Here is a 23,014-nt window from a genome sequence, read left to right as displayed (position 1 = left end):
AATGGTTAATTACCTTGGCTCAATTACACATTTAATCAAAAGCCCTCTTCCCCACTTTTAGCACTTGAGTAAGAGAAAAATAGGGCGCATAGAAGTCTAAGCGATAAATATCTCACCAAGAGCCAAGGGACAAAACTCATTACAGATAAGCCTAGTCCTCCCATTTCCTCCGGACGCCTCTCCAGGATTGCTATAGAGGTTGCCGCTCCCCGAGTAGCTGCCAGGAAATCGGTGCTACGCAGCGGGGCTGCTTTCATCCAGCCGGGGGTAAGAGCTGCGCTTCCCGCGCCCTCCCTGCTACCACGCAGGAGTGCGGGAACCCTTCGGTGGAGCGGCGAGTTGGGAAAACTCCACCACTGATCCACTGTGGCGCAAGGAAATGGGGTGGGGGCTCGGAAGGGCTGGATTTTCCCTGTCGAGGATCGATATTTCTCCCTTCACCCCTAGCCGTGGACTGGGCCAATGAAAGCGAGGCAGGGGTGGGGGGTAATCACTAAGCAGTCCCGAGGGCAAAGGCCGCTGGGCTTTGTTTCCAGGCAGGGGAAAGGGCCGGGGTAGGGGCACTAACAAGGAGTGAGCTGGACTTGCCCCACCGTGGTGCTGCCAGGGCGGTGAAACCCAACAGGATACCGTGGAGCCCTAACGAGGCAGCATGCCGCCGTACTCCTCAGACCCGAGATAGGCGCCCTCCCCGGCCCCCCCAATCCCGGAACCACTAGAAACGAGGACGGTGGGGGGGAGACCTCGCCAAGCCCGCGCAAAGCGCAGCGCCTTTAAGACCTTGCAGAACGGTAATCTGGCAGACTCGCCAGCCCCATAAAGCAGCCTTTTAAGGTACCTTTTAAGGTACGGGCCAGAGCCACCTCTAGCCCCCAGACTGCCCCAGACGAGCCCGCAGACCCCCCGGCCCGGGTGCATGGAGGACTGGACTGTGGGACCCTCCAAAGGTGGTTGGAGAGCGTGGCTGCTTTAAGAGCGTGGAGGGCGCGCGCCCGCCAGTGGCTGCGCGCCCTCGCCGCCGCTGCGCGCCTCCTGCTCGCTCCCTTGCTCGTTCGCTCGCTCGCTGGCTTTAAAGTCTTTGCCAGGATCCATGCTCACATGTTACTTCCTGTATGGAGGCATGGCCAGTTTCCAGCCCCGGGCTCCCTGTTCCTCCCCAGCCTGCGCCGGAGCCACAACTTTTAGGAGCATGGACTGAAGGCGCCCTGGCCCCAGCGCCCCTTTGAGGTCCTTTGTGTTTTCCTCCAGCCGTTTCTATTTTGGGGGGGCTCTTCGCCTCCCCCGCCTCTCCCCTCCCCTTCCCCGCTCGCAAATATGCCTCCTTCCTTCCCCGGGCCCTGGAAGGAGCTGCCTGCCTGAAACCAGGAGACGCCGCGCGGCGCTCAGCCCTGCAGCCGTCCGCCGGCTCTCTGGCTGCGCGGCGCTGCCGACTCAAGTTGGGTATCTTCGGCTGCTCGCCGCCGCCGCCTGTGGTCCTGCCTGCCCCGGGCCCCGGACATCGCCGTCGCCTTCCGACTCCTCGCCTACCTCGCTCGCCTCGCTCCTTTTTGAACAGAAAGCAGCCCTTCTCCGCCGTGGATCATCTCCAGCGTGGCTCCGCGTTCCTGGTCACTTTTTTGGAGGGTTTTTTGGGGACACTTTGCTTTCTGGATTCCAGGGGGACTCATAGCGCTGAGCGTGACGGGGGGGGAACCGTAGAACGGGCGAGCAGGGAAAGAGCCCAGGTTTAGTGGAGGCTCACACAGAGGCAAGAACTTATTCAACAAGTTTACCCCCCCCCCCCCGCCTTCCTATTTTCGATGTGCGTTTTCGGACATGCGGAGGTTACTGGAACCGTGTTGGTGGATTTTGTTCCTGAAAATTACCAGTTCCGTGCTCCATTATGTCGTGTGCTTCCCGGGTGAGTACTGGACGCCGAGGGGACGCGGCCCTGACCAGCGCGCGCTGGGATGCGGAGTTGTCGTCTGGCCACGGAGCTTGGGCACCCGTCCCAAGGACCCCGGAGAGGGTGGAGGGAGGCCGGGTACCCTGGGAGGAAAGAAGGATCCACTCCGCTGGTTCTGATGGCTTTTAACGGAGGTCGGTGATTAGGGAGGGTAGAAAAACGGGCTGGCCGGGGAGTGGGACAGGGGGTCGCAGGGGTCTGCTGTTGCTTGGGTTTGGGAGGCCTGGGGAGCCAGAGTCGGGAGGAAAGGGGACTCGCTCCGCTGATCCGCCGCCGTTCGGGAGAGCAGAGCTCTGGGGCTGTTGGGTGAGACTGGGACCAGGGAAGAATGCCTCTGTAGGTTTGAGGGGCTCCCTCGTTCAGGCGGATTTTAAAGGAGCTCGGGGGAGGGGGCTACTTTCTTTGCTGCTGTCCAACCCTTTAGAGTCTCGGGGGGAAGAAAGCTGGATGCTGACCGTGGAGGATTGGGGATGTTGGGAGCAGTCTGAATTCTGGCCTCGGGGGCCACGGGCGACCCCCGGTCTGCACTGGAGCGCGGGGTGCGTTTCTGTGCGGGTACTAGGTAGCCTTTCCGGGAACGGGGGCCTGGGGACGGTGGGAGGGCATGGTGGGAGGTCAGGGAGCAGGCGGTTTAGAAAGATCTCTGGCTCCCCCAGGCCCAGTCTGCAGCCCCTTAACCCCGAAATTGCTTGGTGGGGCTGCTCGGGTCAGGGCGCGGGGGGCGCGTCAGTGGCTGGGTTTCAGTTGCGCCGGGGCGGATTTTTTTCTCTCCCGCGCGCCTGCCCACCTTCATCTTTGCCCTTTTGCATAGTGTCCGCGGCTGGCAGATCCAGACCCGCTCCTTTCTGACACGGTTAAGACAGTAACAGTACCGGACGTTTAAGTTACCCACGTAGCGGTGTGCTGCTCTGCGACCTTCCACTTCCAGCCCTCCACCCGCATACTCTCCCGTTTTCTTAACCTACTCTCGAGGAGGGCAGAGGCCAGCCTACTCCCTCTTCTCTCTTGCAGGCTCTCGGGACAGCAGCCCCGAGCTCCCTTGAATGTGTTCAGCCCCTTCTCTGGGGTTGGAGGCTATGTTTTCTGCTCTAGCTGGGGAAGGGGTTGGATGAAGGGGGCGATTCGTGTTTCATCCCTTGCTCTCCTAAGGATAGAGACTCCTCCGTTTTACTGCTTCCTCATCCACCAGCTCCTGGGTACCCGGAGGCGGGGGTTATCTGAAATCAAAAAAGGAAACGTGCCCGATGTTTTTGGTCTCCCTGCTCACAGCCGCCTGTCCCCGGGCGGCCCGAGCGCTCGGTTTTGGTGCAACGGATCCTTCAGCTCCGTGTGCGCCCTACTAGAGGAGGGCGCGGGCGCAAATTTTGCTGACCTCGGGGACCGCTCGGGAACCAGTAATGAGTGTCCCCTTTGCGGGCACAGGCGGCCTCGAGGGGCAGAGAGTCAAAGCATCGTCCTCTCTTTTAGCACCCTCTCCTGCGCATTCTCCTGTCCTTGGAACCGCAATGGGCTGTCACAGTCTAGAAACCCAGCTCGATATCTAGCGAGGACGTTCGTCCACACAACCTGAAGCCTGCCCACCCAGAGCCCTTCCTCCATGGGGATGGGGGTGTTGTGGGCATTTCCCCTTAGTAATGCCTTATCCCCCTTAAAAGACCGTTGCTCAGTATTGTTGTTAGTCATCTACGCTTTCTAGACTTTCTTCTTTTCCGTGGACTTGACAGCTGAGTGAGCTCAGGTGCACATTGAGGTAGAGGTTTTTACAGGTCACGCTTTACTGGGGGCAGAGGGAGGCAGCAGGAGAGCAGCCTTGCAAAAATAGGAATTTCTAATTTCCCTCTGACTTCTCCTAACGCTTGGCATACAGTGAGTGGACCAGCCTTGATTCTCTTTTCCTGGTATGAGGACGCTTGAAATCCGAAATGGGATCGCCAGCGATGCCTGCCGCCTTCTTAGGGCTTGGACAATTTTCGTCTTCCGGATTTTTTAAGTTCCCACGTTGCGAGGTAAATAGCCAGTCTCCCGGCCCGGGAGCCGAAGGGCGTCAGGAAGGGACAGGGAAGTGGTATGAGTCGTGGGTAAGGGGGCGATGTGGTTTGGAAAAGTACCGCGAAAGAAGGTGCAGCCCCGCTGCAAACCAGGCAAAGTTAAAATGTCAGAGCCTTGGGAGACAGTGGCTTTCCTTTTCCCGAAGGTGCGGTGACGCCGATGGACTTCAGGGGGCGACCCCGAGCCACTTCTTGGGCTCCTGCCAAGTTTTCTGGGGGGTGTGAGCCGGGATGGGACGCTCTCGGCTGGGTTCCAGGCTCAGGTTCTATGGGTGCGCCTATGCGGGGCAGGCGGCCTCAGCTCTGTCCTGCTGCTCCTAGTCCGCCTTCAACCACATGCGGTTCAGTTCAGTTTGACACCCCTACTCCTTACTTGCCATAATCTGGGAGGTGTTTATCTGCTTGACACAGGGGATAAAAATGTTCTGGTATTGGATTAGGGTCTTTCTTGGGAGGTTTTAACCCAAAATCCGTTATTTTATTTCTCAGAATCACGTCAACTTCTCAGTTGGCATTTGAATTCTCAGCTGCTGTTCAGGATACAGGGTAGCTGTAATTTGGGAGGGTTTTGGTAACAACGCTGGCATCGTTTTGTCCCAGCAGATCTGGAACAGTGGCGTTTCGTAGTCTCGACAAAAGTATGACAGGTGTGGGACCCGCGTTGCTCTTAGTGTTGTGTGTTCAAGTGATATTTCCACTTTACAGGGCAGAAGTGTTATCAAACATAATACAGTGCATACATAGTATGTTCTTTTCATACATCTCTTTAAAGATACTACAGTATGGAAAAATGTGTGAAAATAGTGAAATGTAATGGACCTCTGTGGACCCCCTCATGCAGGTACAAGGATCACCTCAGTCTCCTCTCTTCCATACCTCTGTACTCTCCCTAGCACCTCCTTGTTTTTAAAGCACATCTTACACCTAGTTCAAATGTTTATTTGGTATGTATTGTTAATAACAGAGAATGCAAGTTCTTCTAACAGAATATAAAGTACGTTACTTGAGAGGGTTAACATTTTATGTATTTTACATTCCTAAGCTCTTAAGAAAGTTACATTTTTTAAAATTGATTTCTTCTCTCCATCCTCAGAGTGAAACCCTTCTCTTTGATTCTGATATGTTTTGTACCCTTAATTAGGCAAGGTTGACGTTGGAAACACTTCAGATGGATAAGCTCTGCGGTGTACTTTTGGAGGTGTCAGAATCCCAGGATCCATGATTGATGTCGGGTACAGCTCCCTCTAAGCTTCCTTGGTGTATTTGCATGTACATGCTTCAGTCCTGATGGACATTGTTTATGGTCTTGTTAGAAAAACGTGAAAGCAATATTTGTAAGTCAGCTATCTTACTCTTAGGGGTGTGGGGAGAAATCATGCAGCCTCCCGAACCCCCTTCAATGTCTCCTTTGAAAATAAATAATCTTTATCCCTCTCTAAACTGGTTCTTCTGACACAGTTATGGTATAAAATCTGATGTTCCCTTCTAAACAGTGTTCACATTAGAGTTGATGAAATCAGCACATTAATATATAACAAGCCTTTTTGGAAATAGGGGAAGTTGCTGTTGTCGGAGGCAGAAAGATTATAGGAAAGTGGCTGAAATGAGGAAAAGAACTAGCTACTAGTGAAGCTCAGAGCATCTCCCCTTAATTAAGGACCTGTTTTCACTGAGTAAAAGATTGTATTGTTGCTTCTATGAAGTGGTACAGGGATTGCTGATGATTTTATGCAGCAAACCAAAAACCCTTTCAGATTCATCCTTCTATTCTGAAAAACTCACAGGTTAATGTGGTATAGTGTTACTTATCAGCGCACCAATTGGAAAGAGCTTTCTTGCCATTCATGTAAGATCATGTAAGATGCCCCACAGCAATTGTTATTAGGGCATCCCTTTTGCTTCCTTCCCCCTGTTTTCCTTGAAACTCATGGTCAAGAGGACAGGCTGGACACTTGCATTGGCCCTACCTATGTGAACAAAGCAAATTAAGTGTTGCTAGAGTTTTGTTGCTTTAAGTTTTTCCCTTCTGTGGTGAAAGGTTTTTTTTTATTTTTTTTAAATCTTCCCATTCAGCATTTAACTTGGAACATGCAATGTGAGTATGCATTTTGAATTGCAAGAGTAAAAAAAATTAATGATTAACACTTTCATTCTTGGCAAATCATAAATCAGAGTTTATGGAGAAAGTCAGAGTACCTAAAATCATCTCAAAAGTGCTTGATGTTGCCCCCAAAGAAGCCCTTCCTGTGCTTTGGTTATAGGTTGAGCACTATCAGATGACAGGTCTTAATCACTTAAACTACATTTTTTACTGTATTTTTGTGGAAAATAAAAGGTCTTTGTATCTAGTAATGTAAAGGAAGCCAAGGAAGTGTGCTCTGCCCCCACTTTTAGTTCTGCATCGAGTCTGATCCAAGCAAAGGCTGAGGGAGGGGCTCAGGAAAGTGAGAAATGTTCTGGAAGAACCTGCCCCCAACAGGCACTGAGAGCTTCTTTTGGAATTCTGCAGCAGTAACTGAATTTGTTCTGGGATGAGGTTGCCTGGGCACCCCCTTAGGCCTTCAGTAAATATTTGCAAATGATTAAAAGACCTGATACTTTGATTTCCCACTCTGACAAAAGGGCTTGCTTGTAAAGAACCAAATACATTATGTTTATCTGGAGTTGTAACCAAAAAACGACTCCAAAAAAATGTGTTATAAAACCCTTAATTCCCCCTTGCTTTTCCCTACAATTCCTCTTTGTCTCAAATTTCCAAGACCACAGAATTGTCTCTTAAAAAACAGATTTGGCCCTGGCTGGGTAGCTCGGTTGGAGTGTCTTCTGGTATGCCATGGTTGTGGGTTCTGTTCCCATCTGGGGAAATGGCAGTAATCAACCAATGAATTCATAAATGGGTAGAACAACAAATCGAAGTTTCTCTTTTTCTAAAGTAAATAAAAACTTAGAAAAAGAGCTGGCCCTGAGTGGTGTGGCTCAGTGGATTGAGCACCAGCGTGTGAACCTAAGGATCACTGGTTCAATTCCCAGAGAGGGCGCATGCCTGGGTTGTGGACCAGGTTCTCATTTGGGGGCTTGCAAAAGGCAATCGATTGATATTACTCTCCTGTATGGATGTCTAGCTCCCTCTGTTTCTTCCTGTTCCCTCTCTGAAAATAAAATCTTCAAAGAAAAAGGGTGAATTTCAGTTTTAGAAAAGTCTCTGATGATTGAAATATATAACATAAATTTGTGGTTTGCTCCTATTATGAAAAGGATTGTAGGGTTTGTACTGATGGCTGTGCAAGATTGTTTGAAGTAGCTAAGGGCTCTGTGTGCTATCGTCTGCTATAGGGACACCTGTAATTGGAGGGGCCATTTCACTTGGCATCATCTATAGCAAAATATTTGGTGTTTTGACCGATGGGAAAGTTCTTTATGTGAAATGATTTGCCCTGACGTTGCAGGCTTGAAGGTTTCATGACTGGCACTTGATAAGACTGTTAAAAAAGATACAAAGTGCTTTTAGGGCCAGATGACCAGGTACCTACCAGATGTGCCTGGTTTCTCTTTTGGAAGGTCCACTAACTGAACTGGGTGGTGTTACCTCTGTACTTGGGGTGGGGATAGGAGGTGAGAGGCAACTTTGACATTGAAAACCTTGGGTTTCTGTCATCCAGTTCATGAGTAACTGTACTGTTTTATGAACATTATAAACATACAGGAAGGGGGAAGTCTTTTAGGAGCCTAGAACTTGTATTTTTTTATTTCCTTTCAAAACCAGGTAGCTATGGAAAGCTGTACAGAATGTATCAAAGTACATTGGAGAATATGGTCGCTCGCCAGCCTGCCTCTGTCATTACTTGCTTTGTTGCCATAGACAAGTTACTTAACCTCTTTGTGCTGCCTGTTTTTAACTTTTCTCTTTGTGAAGTGGCCCGGCGATTGATTACACCCTGATTCCTAAAGTCTTTGTGAGGATTGAATGAGAATGCCTGCTAAAGCGCTTAGCACTGTGCATGCATGGTAAATAGTAAGTGCTCAATAAATAAACCTTTTTAATTTTATATGTACTTAAGAGGTTTAAATAGGAGTATGTGAGAAGAAGGAAACAAAAAGGACAACGTTATGCAAAACAAGAATTGTAATTTTTTATGTAAACTCTACTCGTGGTTTTTGTATGTGGCTTTGCTATTGAGGATGAGGAAGGAGAGGAGTAAGGACTGGCCTGAGGACATCCCATGTAAAATTAGTAAGATGATTATGTTTTGAGGTTTAAAGAAATGAGAAAGCCCTAGTGAAGTCCACTTTTCCAGCTTAAGATGGGAAAGATGTTTTCTACATGCTTAACTTGCTCCAGGTGAATCTCCAAGCTCCCTGTGTGATGGTGGTCTTCACTGGAAGAGTGCTTGGTCCTGCACTCTGGAATGCCTGTTCCTCTCCTGAGACCTTCTCTACTCTGTGGTAGCCAAGGAGAATGGGTCTCCCTGTTACTGTCATTTCTGGGTTTTCATTTTGTGGCACTAACAGGAAGAAAACAGTAGTATTTGGGTATTGCTTTAATTTTGAACTGTGTGACTGATGAATGCAGGCATGTCCCTGTCTCCACATCTTCATGGATTCAGACTTCCAGAGTATATGAGAGAACTGCAGACCGTGCAGAGTGCCTGCCCTCTAATCAGTTTTTTGCAAACTGAAATCAGCACGATGGTTTTCTAGCCAAACAACAAAGTGTGATTTTAAATTACTTAGTTATTTTTGGACTGTAGCAAAGTGACACAGTTGGTTGCTGAAATCTAGCAATTAAAAAAAAAAGAAATGAAAGCACGGTTCATGGAATATGTGACACTTCCATGTAAGAAAATGGGACAATGGTCTTATATTTGGGTCTGTGATACTGTTTTTCTAACGAGAAGAGGGAAGTCGGTTGCCGATTGATACTGCAGAGGGTATACTTTCGAGGAATTTATTTATACCAGTTATTATATGAATCCAAGAAGTATTTGAGTTTTCAAACCACTGCAGCCCTATAAATTCCACTGTGCACTTAAATCAGATAAAGTCATCCATTTGGAATGATTTGGATAAGTCGCAGCTGTAAGACCAAATACGAAAAGCATAGTCCAAATTAGTGAGGAAATATCATTGACTTTTCAAGAGTCAAGTTAGTTCTGAATTACCAACAGGATTTATTTACGAAACAGTGGGGATTCATAAGTGAGTTATATTCATTAAGAAAAATTTTTTTCCTTAAGTGTGTTTGGATTCAGTGAGTGTGGAGGCTCTGGATGAGCTGAGGGCTTGGCTGTGTCTCTGGGTAGCTGGGCTTCTTGGACAATGACCCAGCATCTTGTGGAACTGGCGTTGGGTGGGGTTGGGGGTATGGGAGTTCCAGATATACACATCTGTTATTCAGGAAACAAGGGCCCGGGTTGAAATTCTTGATCTGTTGCAGCAGCAGTGTTACCTGGGGCAAGTGGGCCTTGGCTTTTTAATTGCTAAAGTGTGAACAGTGGTTATTAATAGCCCACACTCCAAGTGCTTGCCATCATCTGGGTGCTGTGCCTGAGCAGCGTATACTGTATACCTTGACTCCTCCCTGTAATTGGAAACCATGAATATCACCATTTGGGGATGAGGAAATTAAAGCTGAAAGAGGTTGTCACTTGTCCAAGGTCACCCCTGTAGTAACTTGGGTATTTCACCCACTTCTTTTCCCATATAAGCCATTACCATAAACACTGGGTGAAATAAAGGTGTCTTCCTACTTGCTATAATTAAATAAGAATGTAATGCAATTAGTATAGGATTTTGTTTGGTTACATTGAAGAAATGACCTTTCTGCAAATGACATTAGCTTCTGAATAAGCTGATAATAACTGAGGATAGAGTGAGTTTGTGGGTGGTGAGTTTTTGGCTCTTTAAAATGATCTAAATTGATTTAGTGTATAATTTGAGAATTTTTGTTTTGGGCATTGAAAACTGTTACATTATAATAATGTGGTGTTATTATTATCCCATATATTACTTAAGTGTGGGCTGCAGGCTCTGAGTCACATTTCAGGAAAAGGTCGGAGGTAGTTGTACCGTACGGGAGTGGTTTGGGTTCAGAATTTTTCCTCTGGAGTTTAGAACTAGCCATGGGAGCCAGCCAAGTCGGCTGTGGGATCTGGCTGGACAAGACCCTCAGTTCCTTTGGGGTGGTTTTCTTTATCCTTAAATTTTTTCTGGAATTTTAGGATTGTTGATTCCAGGCTGGACAGTTTAGAAAGGTTGTAACCTTTCTGCAACACTTAAGTCACGTGCCCTGTGCATATTATATTATGATTTGTGAAGTGTGCTTCTTGTTAACTTTCCTCTGAAAGTATGCTTCCTAAGGTGCTAAGAACCCTTTGATTACCTTGATAACCTTGCTACAGACTATCCCCAGGGAGTAGCAAACAGGGTTGTAAGTGTATCTTGGTTAATGGAATGCCTAAAAGCTATTTTCTTTCTTTCTTTTTTTTTTTTAATCATTAAACCATATTTATCCTGGAATGCAGGTTAATAAATGCAAGTTTGCTCATGCCAATGAAGTTATGTGCGGCCTTTAAAACTAAAGCGATTTATTACTGGGTTTGTGGTGGCAGGATTTGTTGTGTAAAAAGAGAACAGAAGGTTTGTTTTGGATCTTTTGTCTTAACGCTGGTCTGGAGAAATGGAAAAGTAGTTCCTGGCCAGTAGTTCAGTTAGTTAGAGTGTGGTCCTGATATGCTAAGGTTGTGGGTTTGATTTCCAGTCAGCGCACATATAAGAATCAACCAATGAATGCATAAATAAGTGAAACAACAAATTAGTGTTTCTCTCTCTGTCTCCCTTCCTCTCTCTCTCAAATCAATAAATTTAAAGTAAATAAGAGAAATGGAGAAATAGTCATTTGAGTTACCTGGAGTTATGCATGGGGCATCTGTCTAACAGATGCTGTCTTTGGCCATACTTGGTTGAAAAGAAAAAATTGACACCCTCTAGGAAAGATGGCAGTGTACGTAAACACAGCTTGCCTCCTCAAATGATCCACCACACCAAAATTACGATTAAACTACAGAAGAGCCATCATTAAGAACCACCAGAAATTAAGCTGAATGGAAGTCCTACAACTATGAAATTAAAGAAGAAACCATATTGAGATTGGAGACATGGAGTGGGCTAGTCCCATGCCCACATGTGAGACATAAAAATCAGGAAGGCTATCTCAAGAATGAGGGGTCCCATTCCCACACCAGGCCCCCCAACCCAGGGTTTCAGTGCCAGGAAGATACGACCTCATAACTTCTGGTTGTAAAAACCAGTGGGGATTGAGGCCGTGGAAGACAGAAACTTCTGGATTCCCAGGCAGTTCCTCTTAAGGGCCCACACATGGACTTACTCATACTCACTCACTCTGCGCTCCAGCACAGGGGCAGCAGATTGAAAGGCACCAGCCACAAATGGGGAAGACCTGAATTGTCTGGCATCAGGGTGAGGGCTGAGGGTTAGCTTTATCCCAGACAGAAGTGTTGGCAGAGTCCATTGTTCATTTTCTGAGTCCTCAGCTGGTAGGCTCTGTATCTGAGACGTCATCAACCTGGCTTATACTGTTTGCCCCACCCTGGTGATTCCCTGAGGCCCTGCCCCGCTCAGCTTGCCGGCGCCCCCCAGCCCCAAAGCTATTCCCAGGACTTTTCCATACAAATGGCTTGTTTTGACTCATGTTTCAGATTTTCCTGAATTCTCTCAAACAAGCATCATCTGGTCTCTCCTAAGTTACCCCAGACCAGGCAGTAGCAACAGCCGGCTGTAGTTCACAACTTGGCCTTGCCTGGGCATTTTCAAGCCCAGCACAAGTAGCAGCCATCTGCAGATTACTTTGTAGTTTATGCTGGGCGGCCCTAGACAGAACACAGTCAGTCAGTGACTGACCTTGGATGTGCCAACAGCAATCAAGTCTCAACTATAAGAGGAGGCTTTACACAGCCCACATGGTGAGTACACCTTGAGTACCCAGCTTGGGTTATAGGGGGATGCTGTGCCGTTGGACCCTACAGGACACCTACTATATTAGCCCATCTACAAAGCCTGGGAGCTGTAGCAGCTTTCCTAATACACAGAAACAAACACAAGGAGGCTGCCAAAATGAGGAGACAAAGAAACATGGCCCAAGTGAAGGAACAGAACAAAACTCCAGGGAAAAATGAAACAAAATGAGGACAAGCAATCTACTAGATGCTGAGTTCAAAACCCTGGTTATAAGGATGCTTAAGGAACTTAGCGAGGACCTTAACAGCATAAAACAGTCAGAAATGAAGGATACAGTAATTGAAACAAAGACCAATTTACAGGGAATCAACAGTAGAGAGGATAAGGCGAGAATCAACACAGTGATTTGGAATATAAGGAGGCAAAAACACCCAATCAAAACAGCAAGAAGAAAAAAGAATGCAAAAAAGTGAGGATAGTGTAAGGAGCTTCTGGGACAACTTCAGGTGTTTCAACGTTCATATTATAGGGGTGCCAGAAGGAGAAGAGACAGCAAGAAATTGAAAATCTACTTGAAAAAATAATGAAAGAAAACTTCCTTATGTTGGTGAAGGAAATAGACATGCAAGTCCAGGAAGCACAAAGAGTCCCAAATAAGATGGACCCGAAGAGGACTACGCCAAGGTACATACACCATAATTAAAATGCTAAGGGTTAAAGATAAGGAGAGAATCTTAAAAGCAGCAGGAGAAAAGCAGTTAGTTACCTACAAAGGAGCTCCTATAAGACTGTCAGCTGATTTCTCAAAAGAAAAATCAGGCTAGAAGGCTTTGTCAAATAATATTCCAAGTGACGAAAAGCAACCATGATTGCTCTACCCAGCAAAGCTATTATTTAGAATTGAAGGACAGATAAGGAGCGTCCCAGACAAGAAAAAGCTAAAGGTGTTAACACCACCAAACCAGTATTATATGAACTGTTAAAAGGTCTTCTTTAAGAAAAACAAAAAAATGAACAATAAAATAGCAAGAAATGCATATCTATTAACAATCGAATCTAAAACAGATCATGAACAGAATTATAGATACAGAGAATGTTTTGATGGCTGTCAGATAATGGGGGTTGGAGGATGGGTGAAAATGGTGAAGGGATTAAGAAGTACAAATTGGTAGTTGCAGAATAATCATGAGGGTGTAAAGTACAGCAAAGGGAATATAGTAGTCAACATATATGTGTGACCTGTGGACATGGACAATGTTGTGGGATTACCTGAGGGGGAGTGGGAGTTTTGGGTGGAGGGGGGACTAAAGGAGAAAAATTGGGATAACTGTAATAGCATAAACAATAAAATATAATTTAAAAAAGAAAATATTGAATTTAAAATTGGGGCATTTCACATCATGCTGCTATCAATATATATACCCACACTGGACAGTGATGACCAAAACACATGGAAACTCCTGCTTGAGTCAGCCTGAAAAATATGAAAGTTATTGCAACCCAGGGTCTGTGTTCTTGCTTGGCAACAACAGCAAGTTGGAATTAAATAGTGCTTGCCCTCTGAGATGGGACACTCACCTGGCCTGCAGGGGTTATTTACAACATTCAGCTGGTCCCTGGAGGTATTTGTCAACTGCATACTGGTGATGTGTAGACTGGGACCTGAGGGACATACATACATACATACATACATAACCTATGTCTTTGTCTATATTTATATCTATATATCTATATCTATATATTTTTGCTTGCTTGTGGTTTTGTGTTATCTGTTGGGTGTGTGTAAATATATGTGTGTGCATGTGCTAGTGCAAGCACATGCATCATTGGCTGATAAAATGACTTCATTCCTTCTGTCTGATGCTCAGTTATGTTGCTTGCATCCTTTTTTGGCTCTGCAAATGCCCTGCTGCTTGGGTAGTTCACAGTAATGTGGTAGCTTCTATAGCTGTTGGCTGTGTTTTAAAAAGTCTCATTTGATTTAAGAAATAGCTCCCTTTGTCACTTTTCTGTTTTCAAATTACCCATGAAGAGGATCATGTGAGGGGACAAGAGAGAGAAAGACACTGACCAGTGTAGTAGGATTTGAGTAGATTAATACTAGAGATGTTATATTAGTGGATCCCTTGCGAAAGATCTTAATTTTTTAACATAACATCCCTGACCCTCTAACATTTTGCACATGAAACCCATGCAACATAAGAAAACCTGAACTTTGAGTTGATAGAGTATGGTTATGGTTATGAACTCCTCTCATATGATTCAGATCCTAATTAGACTGTGCTCTTTGAGAGCAGGATCTCATTCCTCCTTCCACCTGCTGTATCATCATTACCTAGGTGGGGGTGGTCCTATATGAGGACTGATAGAATGAACAGATAATGCTCTCTGAAACGATTACAGGCCATTTTACAAGAGTTCAGTATCATTGTATGTCATTTCCGGAAATCTCACATATGTATATTGCATCCTTTTAAGAGATCCTATTTCCAAGGTTAACATCTTCCTTATGAATTTAGAGTGTATTGTCCTTGTGTTTGAAGTCCATTTTTAAAAAGGGAGAAGCTGAATTTGTATATTCTGTTGCCAGCCTCCAAGGTATCTATTGCTGAAAACAAGATATATTTTAATTAGAGGTCAGATGTTCTTATGAGGCAGTTGGGTTATGTTTTCATGGTTACAATACTTTTTTTTTTCTCTTATGAAATAATTTAGGCTACATTTTGTGAACCTGGGATTTGTTACACCAGATGTGGCCTTGGCTTTAAGGTTGATCTAGGAGGAGTAGGCATTCTCACTTGTGATTTGGTTGTTATAGAAAGAGTGACATGAGGTGTCGTAGAGGGCAGCGGAGCTTACTTGAGCTGATTGTGGAGCAAGAAGATGAGTATTGGTCTGTTGCCTAGTGCAGGCTTTGGGTAGGTTGGTCTAGGAGAAGGGCTTGCCTAAATTGACACATTTTTGCTTTCTTGATAAGTATTGGTTGACCACCTTATCTAATTCCCTCAGTAAACGGATGTTGGCTGGTGCATCATGGAGCTGAGTTTTCTAGAATATATTGCTAGTCGATGCCTGTCCTATTCTCCCATCCAGCTTTTTTTTTTTTTTTTTTCCCCCCCCGTCTGTTAAAGTAGTCATTTTCTCCGCTTACATGTGTACAAAGGCCATTTTCTCAATTGGTCAACTTCTGCAGAAGCTGTGATAGAAGGTTAGTAATGCTGGCATTAGAGTTCTTTCAGAACATTTTTAGGATGTGACTTTTACAAGAAAAACTTGGCTGTTATTGAAGCATCTTTATTGATGTAAGGGAGTTGCTTTGTTGGTTCTTGAGGTTTCTGCCTTTACTCATTATGCCAAGTGGAAGGAAAATAGATTATTTTTCTGGAGAATCTGAGTGAAATCTACGCACTCTGACCAGATAAAAGGAGTTGTGGAAATAACTCTTGTATGCTTTGGGACTTTTAATAGGGTTTTGAGGAAATGAGGCTTGAGACAGGTGGATTCTGATGAAAGAGGCTGTAGCAAATGCATGTTTTTTTGACTTGCACAGATCTGTCAATCAAATTAAATAATAGGCTCAAGTTAGTGAATCCTAGCTTTGTCCTTTACTAACTTGGGCGAGTTACTTAACTTTATTGGTTTTCTCATCTGTAAAATGGGGAGTCTGAACCTCCTAGAGCCCTTGGGAAGATTAAATGAGATGGGGTGTGCAAAGCACCAGAGTAGCATTAGGTATACAGGATGTTACAGGTGGTAGTTGTTTTTTAATAGCTATTGCTTAACATTTATGAAACAAATGCTTGCATAAGTATGCTCTCAGTGAATACCACGCAACCCGATGAAGAGATAGGAGAGCTGGAGCTCAAGGAGAGTGGCGATCCCACAGTTAATGAAGTGGTGGAATTGAAATTTGAACTTGGCTTTCTGGATGCTGTCATGTTTCTCAGCTAGCAGAGCAGGTGGTGGGTGAATTTAAGGTGCATATGGCTCTTCAGGCATATTTTCCATTGACAGATTTATTAAAGATGGCTATTAGGTTTTAATTTGGTCTGTATGCCCTGAGCTTGAAGGAACAGATTTAGAGCTACTTTTGGTATTTTCATTATTATAATTGTCTGTGTGGGTATGATGTGTATGCCTTGCTGTATATTTCTATGTTAATATGGGGCCTGTATGTCCCCGGTGTGCATGTGGATGAAGACATACAGTGAATATCTGTAGCACAAATGTTGTCGTCTTGCCCTGGTGTTACTTTACAGTTTTTTACACAGGGGTTGGAGATTGACATTTGAGACGGCGGTTCCCATGCCCATAGCTGTGGCAGACATTGCTAATTGATCACAGAGCTCTTTCCTGCTAACACCTGAACCGTGTCTTAGAATGCTGTGCAAGAGTAGACCTGGGAGAGGACTTCTATGCCATCTCATGCTATACTGAGATACGTTAGTCAACCTTTGAAAATGTAAGGAGAAGCTATCCACAGGGCTTTTTATATCTTTGCAAATAGGTTTGCTTTGCTGCTACATGAACAGTTTTTAAGCCATAGAGCTATTTGAAATCTACTCGAAAGAGCAGGTATCGATAACAAGTACTATGTACAAAGGTTTCCTGATCCATGAAACCGATTTGGGCTCATATTTGATTCACATTCATTTAGATAGGGGAAAAAAAGCCCAGTCTGTTGATGGAGGTTGCATCATATTCTAATTGATGAGATCTATAAATGGAGGTTCAGTGATCTAAAATTAGTGGTTTATTTTTTTTTTTTCTTCAAAGCCCAGAGGTTTTGCATCATATTGTGGCTCTTCTAGGACATTTTGTATTCCAAAGTGACATCTTTCTGAATTTTTAGCTATTTAAGTAAGTGTTAAGTATGGGCTTGGTGACATCAGTTTTTAAAACTGTGTCTGACTAAATGGATCCTTTTCCTCTCTGGTTTATACCTGCTGAGATATCTTGTGTTTACTCTGAATAAATTCATTGTTATTGTAGAGTAGGTAGCTTGTTTCTCAGAATTTGAGTGGTCCTCTGATCAGGATATCGGAGAGCAGGGATGAAAGGTGAAAGGAATTGCTTTGTGAAATTGATAGCAAGTAAATTTGTGGTGTTTGGTTAATATACCGAGTTCATGGATGATATTAAGAAATCTCATTTTTGTGTGTGTGGATATGAAATTTTTCTCCTTAGAGGTGCCTCCTGATGTTCAACCTTAGTAGCTTATTTACCATGGATGTCTGTAGGGCTGTGCTGTCCAGTGTAACAGCCGTGTGGCTGATGAGCTCTGCAGCGTGGCTCCAAATTGAGATGAGCTTGAAGTGTAAAATACACACTGGATTTCAGAGACATGAAAAAGTCTGTAAAATATCTCATTACATTTTTATATTGATCATTATTGAAATGATAATATTTTAGATATATTGGGATAAGTGGAATGTATTATTATAATTATTATCACCTGTTTCTTTTTACTGTGTCATGGAACTACATAAAATGTAAAGTTACAGATGTGGCTTGCGTTCCTGGCTTGTGTTGTATTTTTATCATTCTTTCCCACCTCATCTTGATACTGGGCCAGGGCCTGGCCCTGCGTGGGTCTGCCTAGGGCCAGCTGTAGCGTATGGGTTCTTGACTTCATGTAGGAAAGATTTCACAACATGAGTCCAGGTGACTATGAGGATACATTAATTAAAACTACAGACAGTAAACAAGGAAGGACTTAGCATAGAACAAACAACAGGAGAGTCTGTGCTGGGTTGCCTTAGCTCACTGGGAAGTCTCAGAAAAGGGGGCTTTGAGGACAGGTTCAGGGGATTAGCCTGGGACAAGTTGCCAGCTGCCCATTATATTCAAATTTAGGAGACAGGTGCCTGTGAAGAAAGAACTTGGAGAAGAAGAAGGGAAAGAGAATAGTGTGGGCTGCCCCCAGTGTGAGCGCACAGGTGTGCCAGATCCTTCGTCTTGAGGCTCTTATCTCTTTCTTGGAGGCTGGAATCACAGGAGAGGTCTTGGGACAGTTTCAGCAGCATAGTCATCAGCTCTCCAGGTGTGCTTCTTCAGGGTCATGGTCTCCAATGATTGGTCAGTGCCAGGGCAGCGGGGTCTTTTTAGTCATTGCAGTTGGTTCTGGTGTCACCCAGCTGCTTTTGCTGCTTTTCTGGGCCTGGAGCTCACAGCTGAGGCATAGATGTTATCTCCAGGGAGGAAAGGCTAAGGGAGGAGAGGTTGGCCCCCACGTGCAGCCTTGTTTTCCCAGTCTTGCCCCCTGGCTGTAAATTGCTCACCCATTGTGTTCAGCTACCTGTCTCAGTTTCCCTATTCTACCTGCCAAGGAATTTTCCTAGCTTCTCACTATCCTGTCTTAATCTCACTTTTCAGAAGAACCTTACACAGCTGTCATCCTGAGATTATGATTACCTCTTATCCCTTCCCTGTCCATTCACAGCGTAGTGCGAAGAGAGACTCGTCATTGATGTAGAGCAGTGGTTCTCAACCTTCCTAATGCTGCGACCCTTTAATACAGTTCCTCATGTTGTGGTGACCCCCAGCCATAAAATTATTTTAGTTGCTACTTCATAACTAATTTTGCTACTGTTATGAATCGTAATGTAAATATCTGATATGCAGGATATATTTTCATTGTTACAAATTGAACATAATTAAAGCATAGTGATTAATCACAAAAACAATATGTAGTTTTATATATTTTCCTATGGTCTTAGGCGACCCCTGTGAAAGGGTCGTTCGACCCCCAAAGGGGTTGCGACCCACAGGTTGAGAACCGCTGATATAGAGGGTTGCCTTCTGGAAGGCACTGTCACTAGGAAGCACTGAGTCTGGGTATCAGGATAGAGAGTTAGGGTCATTAACTTTGTGAGTCGTTTGCCCCTCTGTTAAATGGGGTAACAGTCCCTGCTCTGTGAGGTTGTTTAAGGAGTAAATGAGGTAAGCCATGAAGGGCATTTGGCACAGGCCTGGCAAGTAGCAAGCACCTGAAAATAACAGCCATTGTTGTTACTTTACTGGCTCCTGAGTGGGCATCTAGCACAGTTCTTGGCTATGATTTTTTCTGATTTGAGTTCCAGTTGGTGAAATGTGTGGGACCTATGGAGGGTTGCAACGTTTTAAAATGCCAGCCTTGCTGCCTGGGAATCCAGGGCATCGTAAAATACCTTGAACATTCTGATGGAGCTCATGCTCAGCAACTCGAAAGGTAGGAGGGATCCTGGAGATCTTCAGAGATCCATGGACCGGTCGGTCTGCAGAAGCTCCTTAACCAGAGTGCTAATCCATGGCAGCGCTGGTTTCCTCTTTCCTGGTGTAGGAGGCTCTAGAACCCTGCCTCACATGGCCTCCTGGCCCTTGCATTTGCTCTTTTGGATATTTTGCTTTATTGAGGCCTAAGTTCTTATTTCTGGTTAACAGCCAGGCTCATACCAGATCCAAGCGCCGGATTCCAGGTTATTTTACCAGTGGGGCAAACTTTAACACAGCTGTGGATTTGGTGAGATGGATCAGGTAGTAGAATCTGCATCTGTATAGTAGAGATGTCCAAACACTCCTTTTAGGATGTTTAGTTCCTTTTTCCAACACATGTTAAAATGGGTGGCTCTTCCGTCCTGGCTGGGTTGCTCGGTTGGGGCATTGTCCCATACACCAAAAGGTTGTGGGTTTGATCTCTGGTCAGGGCACAAAGCTAGGTTTGAGGTTCAATCTCCAATCAGGTCGAGGATGGGAAGGCAACTGATTGACATATCTCTCAAATCAGTAAACATATTTTTGGGTAAATATTTAAAAAAGAAAAATAAAAAGGGTGGCTCTTCCAAGTGGTGGAGTAAATACTCTACACTTGCTAACCTGCTACTTAATTTGAAATGGAAAATAGGGAGAATATGAGACAGAGAAAACACACTTTCCTGGGAAGATCAGGTCTGCCCAGAAGGGCTTCTAGAATTGGGTCCTGTGTGTCAGTTCGTATCTGCAGGCCAAGAACATTGGCGAGGGTGGCTGCCGCTGGGGATGGGGGCGGGGGGCGGGGGCAGCTCTGGGAAAACCCATCCTGGGTAATTGTTTTTTAGGTTCTGGGTGGGAATGTTTCCTTGGCAGGCTGGACACATGCCCTTTGTTTAGTGCAGGTGATAAGCATCTGGGTTTCACTTGTGAGTATTTCTGTGAGGGATAAATAAGGATGTTGAAGTCTTCAAGTTAGGGTGTTGAAGAAGCCTTTGTGGGTACTCGGGCCCCACCCAAGCCTGCCTTGGAAACCAGGGGAGGGGTAATGAGAGCAGCTGTACAGGCTCATGTGGGAAGTGGAGGAAAAGGAGTTCTCCCCAGACTTTCTCATACTCTTCAACAGAGCCAGATTTCAGAGCGACTTGTGAAGGAAAATAGTCCTCCAGACCTATGTCCACACAGAGCTTTAGCGTTCCCCTTGCCAAGTTGTCAAGGCAAACCCCTTCTTAGGAATGGTTCGACCACTGATTGATCATCTGTGTCTGCCATTACTGATAGCTCACTCCCTTCTGCCTTTTCACTGGATCTGGGGGTTTTATTCCTATGTATAGTGTTTTCCATTGTGAGCCATGATTTCTAGGAGGAAGAGCTCCCTCCGCAGCCAGTCTTGGCAGGGATGAAGCAGGGTATCCGGGAATTCTGCTGTTATTCCTTTTACAGATGATTTTACAATGTGGCATGGCTAACATCAAGCACCATTTGTTGGGCACCTATTATGACCCTCATGCTGGGGGCTGGACACTCCTTATTTCCCAGGTATGGAAATAGAATTTTTGCTCACTTAAGAAACATGCCCAGCTGGGATAGTTTTGAAAATGATTGAACCAAGCTTCTGACTCCAAAGCCAACGAACGATCTTTTCTTTAATAATGTGGAACTTCTGTTGATACGTAGAAGACGAGCTAGTGGATTGGACTTTGGGTACTTTATAAGCCTAATAGCTGAATTCTGAAAAGGGGAAAGGCCAGGTAAGTGAGGCCTGAAGACTAACTTAAAGAGATCTCTTAATTTTTCCCACTTGGCCATTGTAGGGATTCATAGAATAGGGTCAGTTTTTTGTATGTATTCTGACATAGGGTTGATGAAATGCTAGAATGATTTTAAACCCCATAAATGAAATAGTAATAAAGGTAAAAAAATGCCTCCCTGGGTAAGAATAAAGTAAAAGAACTTACAGATTATTACAGCAGTATCCCCTTATCTGTGGTTTTGCTTTCTGTGGTTTTAGTTACTCCACTGTTCAAAAATATTAATGGGAAATACCAGAAACAATTTTTAAGTTTAAATTGTGTGCCGTTTTGAGTAGTGTGTTGAAATCTCACACCATCTCAGGTGAATCATCCCTTTGTCCAGCATATCCATGCTGTGTATACGACCCACCTGTTAGTCACTTAGCAGCTGCCTCAGTTATCAGATATAATAACAGTGTATTTTTATAATTGTTCTCTTTTTCTATTATTGTTGTTAATCTCTTACTGTGCCTAATCTGTAAATTAAACTTTATCCAATATATGTATAGGAAAAACAGGGTCTATATGGGGTTCAGTACTATCCGTGGTTCCAGGCATCCACTGGGGGTCTTGGAACATATTTCCTGTGCATAGGGGGGGACTACTGTGTTTTCTTTGGGCTACAAAGACCTTTTAGGAGTGCTTCATGACATACCTTTGGTAATAGGATTTAATCCAGAGGGAATGTTTTCAAGGTGCTGTGATTTCTACTGGTTTCTGGAGGTTTCCAGGTAGTTACAGAGAAGTAATGTCTTTGATGTGGGGAAAATATTTCTGTTTCCTTCATTGCTGTCTTAGGCCCAGAGCATAGCAAAAACATGCGCTCACTCTCTGACTTTTCCAAGGCTTGGGGGCTTGGTCACTGATGTGTTTTTGCCGATGACATTTTGGGCCAAGGAAGAAACCAGGTAGTTGGGAATGAATTTGTCACTTTTCTTTCTTGGTGGTGGATGCGTCCAAAGGCTGGACCCTCTTTGAATAATGAATCCACCTCACTGAGCTCTCAGGTAGTTGTATCCTGGAGGAAATGCTATAAATCTAGAGTCCTCAATTTCCTGAGAGAAAGTCGCGAAGGTTCATTTTCTTCTTTCTTTCTTGCTATACCTGTTAATTCATTCCAGTCACTAGCTAATCAGACAACAAGAGCAAGAGCTCAGGGGTGAGAAGAAGGTCAAATTGGTTGTCTTTCTCCATACAGCCAAAGTCCCAATTTTAAAGGCAAATAATGGGTTCCAGTTAAATATGAGTGGAAACTCCATGTGTTCACCACTTTGTGTGGCGTGTGGGGATTCTAGAAATGTGTGTGAATTGGGGAAATAAGGGAAAGGCCCCTAAAACTGCTTGCTTAGATGTGTAAGGCTGAAGATATACTAAAATGCTCAAATACTGATGCAGATACTAAGTGTTCAGGAGCAATAATGTATTGAGAAACATACCTTCCTGGGAGTAGCTACTCTATAAACCTTTGAAAGCCTAGCTGGTATTTTATATGTGCACATGGAATAGGGAGAGCGAGTAAGCAGAGGCAATAATGAGCTTCTTAAGGTGGTTGACTGGTGGTAAATGGGTTCATTCCAAGGGCAAAGTCATGCAGTCCTGGGACTTGGGCCCATGTCTGCCTTGTACCTTAGCTGTTTACTCATAGTATAGAGCTGTTAGTGACTGTCAGCTCGCAGAAGGACACTGGAGGTTTGAGAGGCGTGGAAGCCAACGTTGGATGCATTGACTGGCTCTTGAATGCCCCGTTGAGGCTTTTGGGCTTGATTTTGTTGTCGACGGAGACTGTCGGATAGCACAGGGAAAGGCTGAAGGACTTTCACAGTGGTCCTGTAATAATGCCTTCTTGCTTTGTCATGGACCAGCTTTATGACCTCAGCCTCCAATTTCCTCATCCATAAGATGGGATAATGGTCGCTATCTCATATAGCCGATGTAAAATTAAATGCAAATATAAGGCAGTGATTCCTTGGAAGCACATAGCTATTGGTATCATTAGTACTAGATCGCTCTTCTCTCTTGTTTTGCCT

At 44.8% G+C, this 23,014-nt stretch overlaps 1 protein-coding gene across 2 annotated transcripts in view; it reads left to right on the top strand.

Moving 5' to 3' along the window:
- The first annotated feature begins 1,087 nt into the window (after positions 1–1,087).
- Positions 1,088–23,014, top strand: part of PTPRG (protein tyrosine phosphatase receptor type G) — a 721,348-nt gene continuing 699,421 nt past the window's right edge. The window contains exon 1 of one of the 2 annotated variants that reach the window (XM_090283906.1): positions 1,088–1,900. In XM_090283906.1, the coding sequence (XP_090140032.1) occupies positions 1,816–1,900 (85 nt within the window). In that variant the 5' untranslated portion in view covers positions 1,088–1,815. The remainder of the gene's footprint in view (positions 1,901–23,014) is intronic. The other variant, XM_090283905.1, reaches the window with a different exon arrangement.

The sequence above is a fragment of the Furipterus horrens genome, unplaced genomic scaffold (genome assembly GCF_987537825.1).
Source record: "Furipterus horrens unplaced genomic scaffold, mFurHor1.1.pri manual_scaffold_7, whole genome shotgun sequence".
In the NCBI taxonomy this organism is placed as follows: Eukaryota; Metazoa; Chordata; class Mammalia; order Chiroptera; family Furipteridae; genus Furipterus; species Furipterus horrens.
The sequence above is the reverse complement of the archived record's forward strand: the minus strand, read 5'-3'. Positions and strand labels throughout refer to the sequence as shown.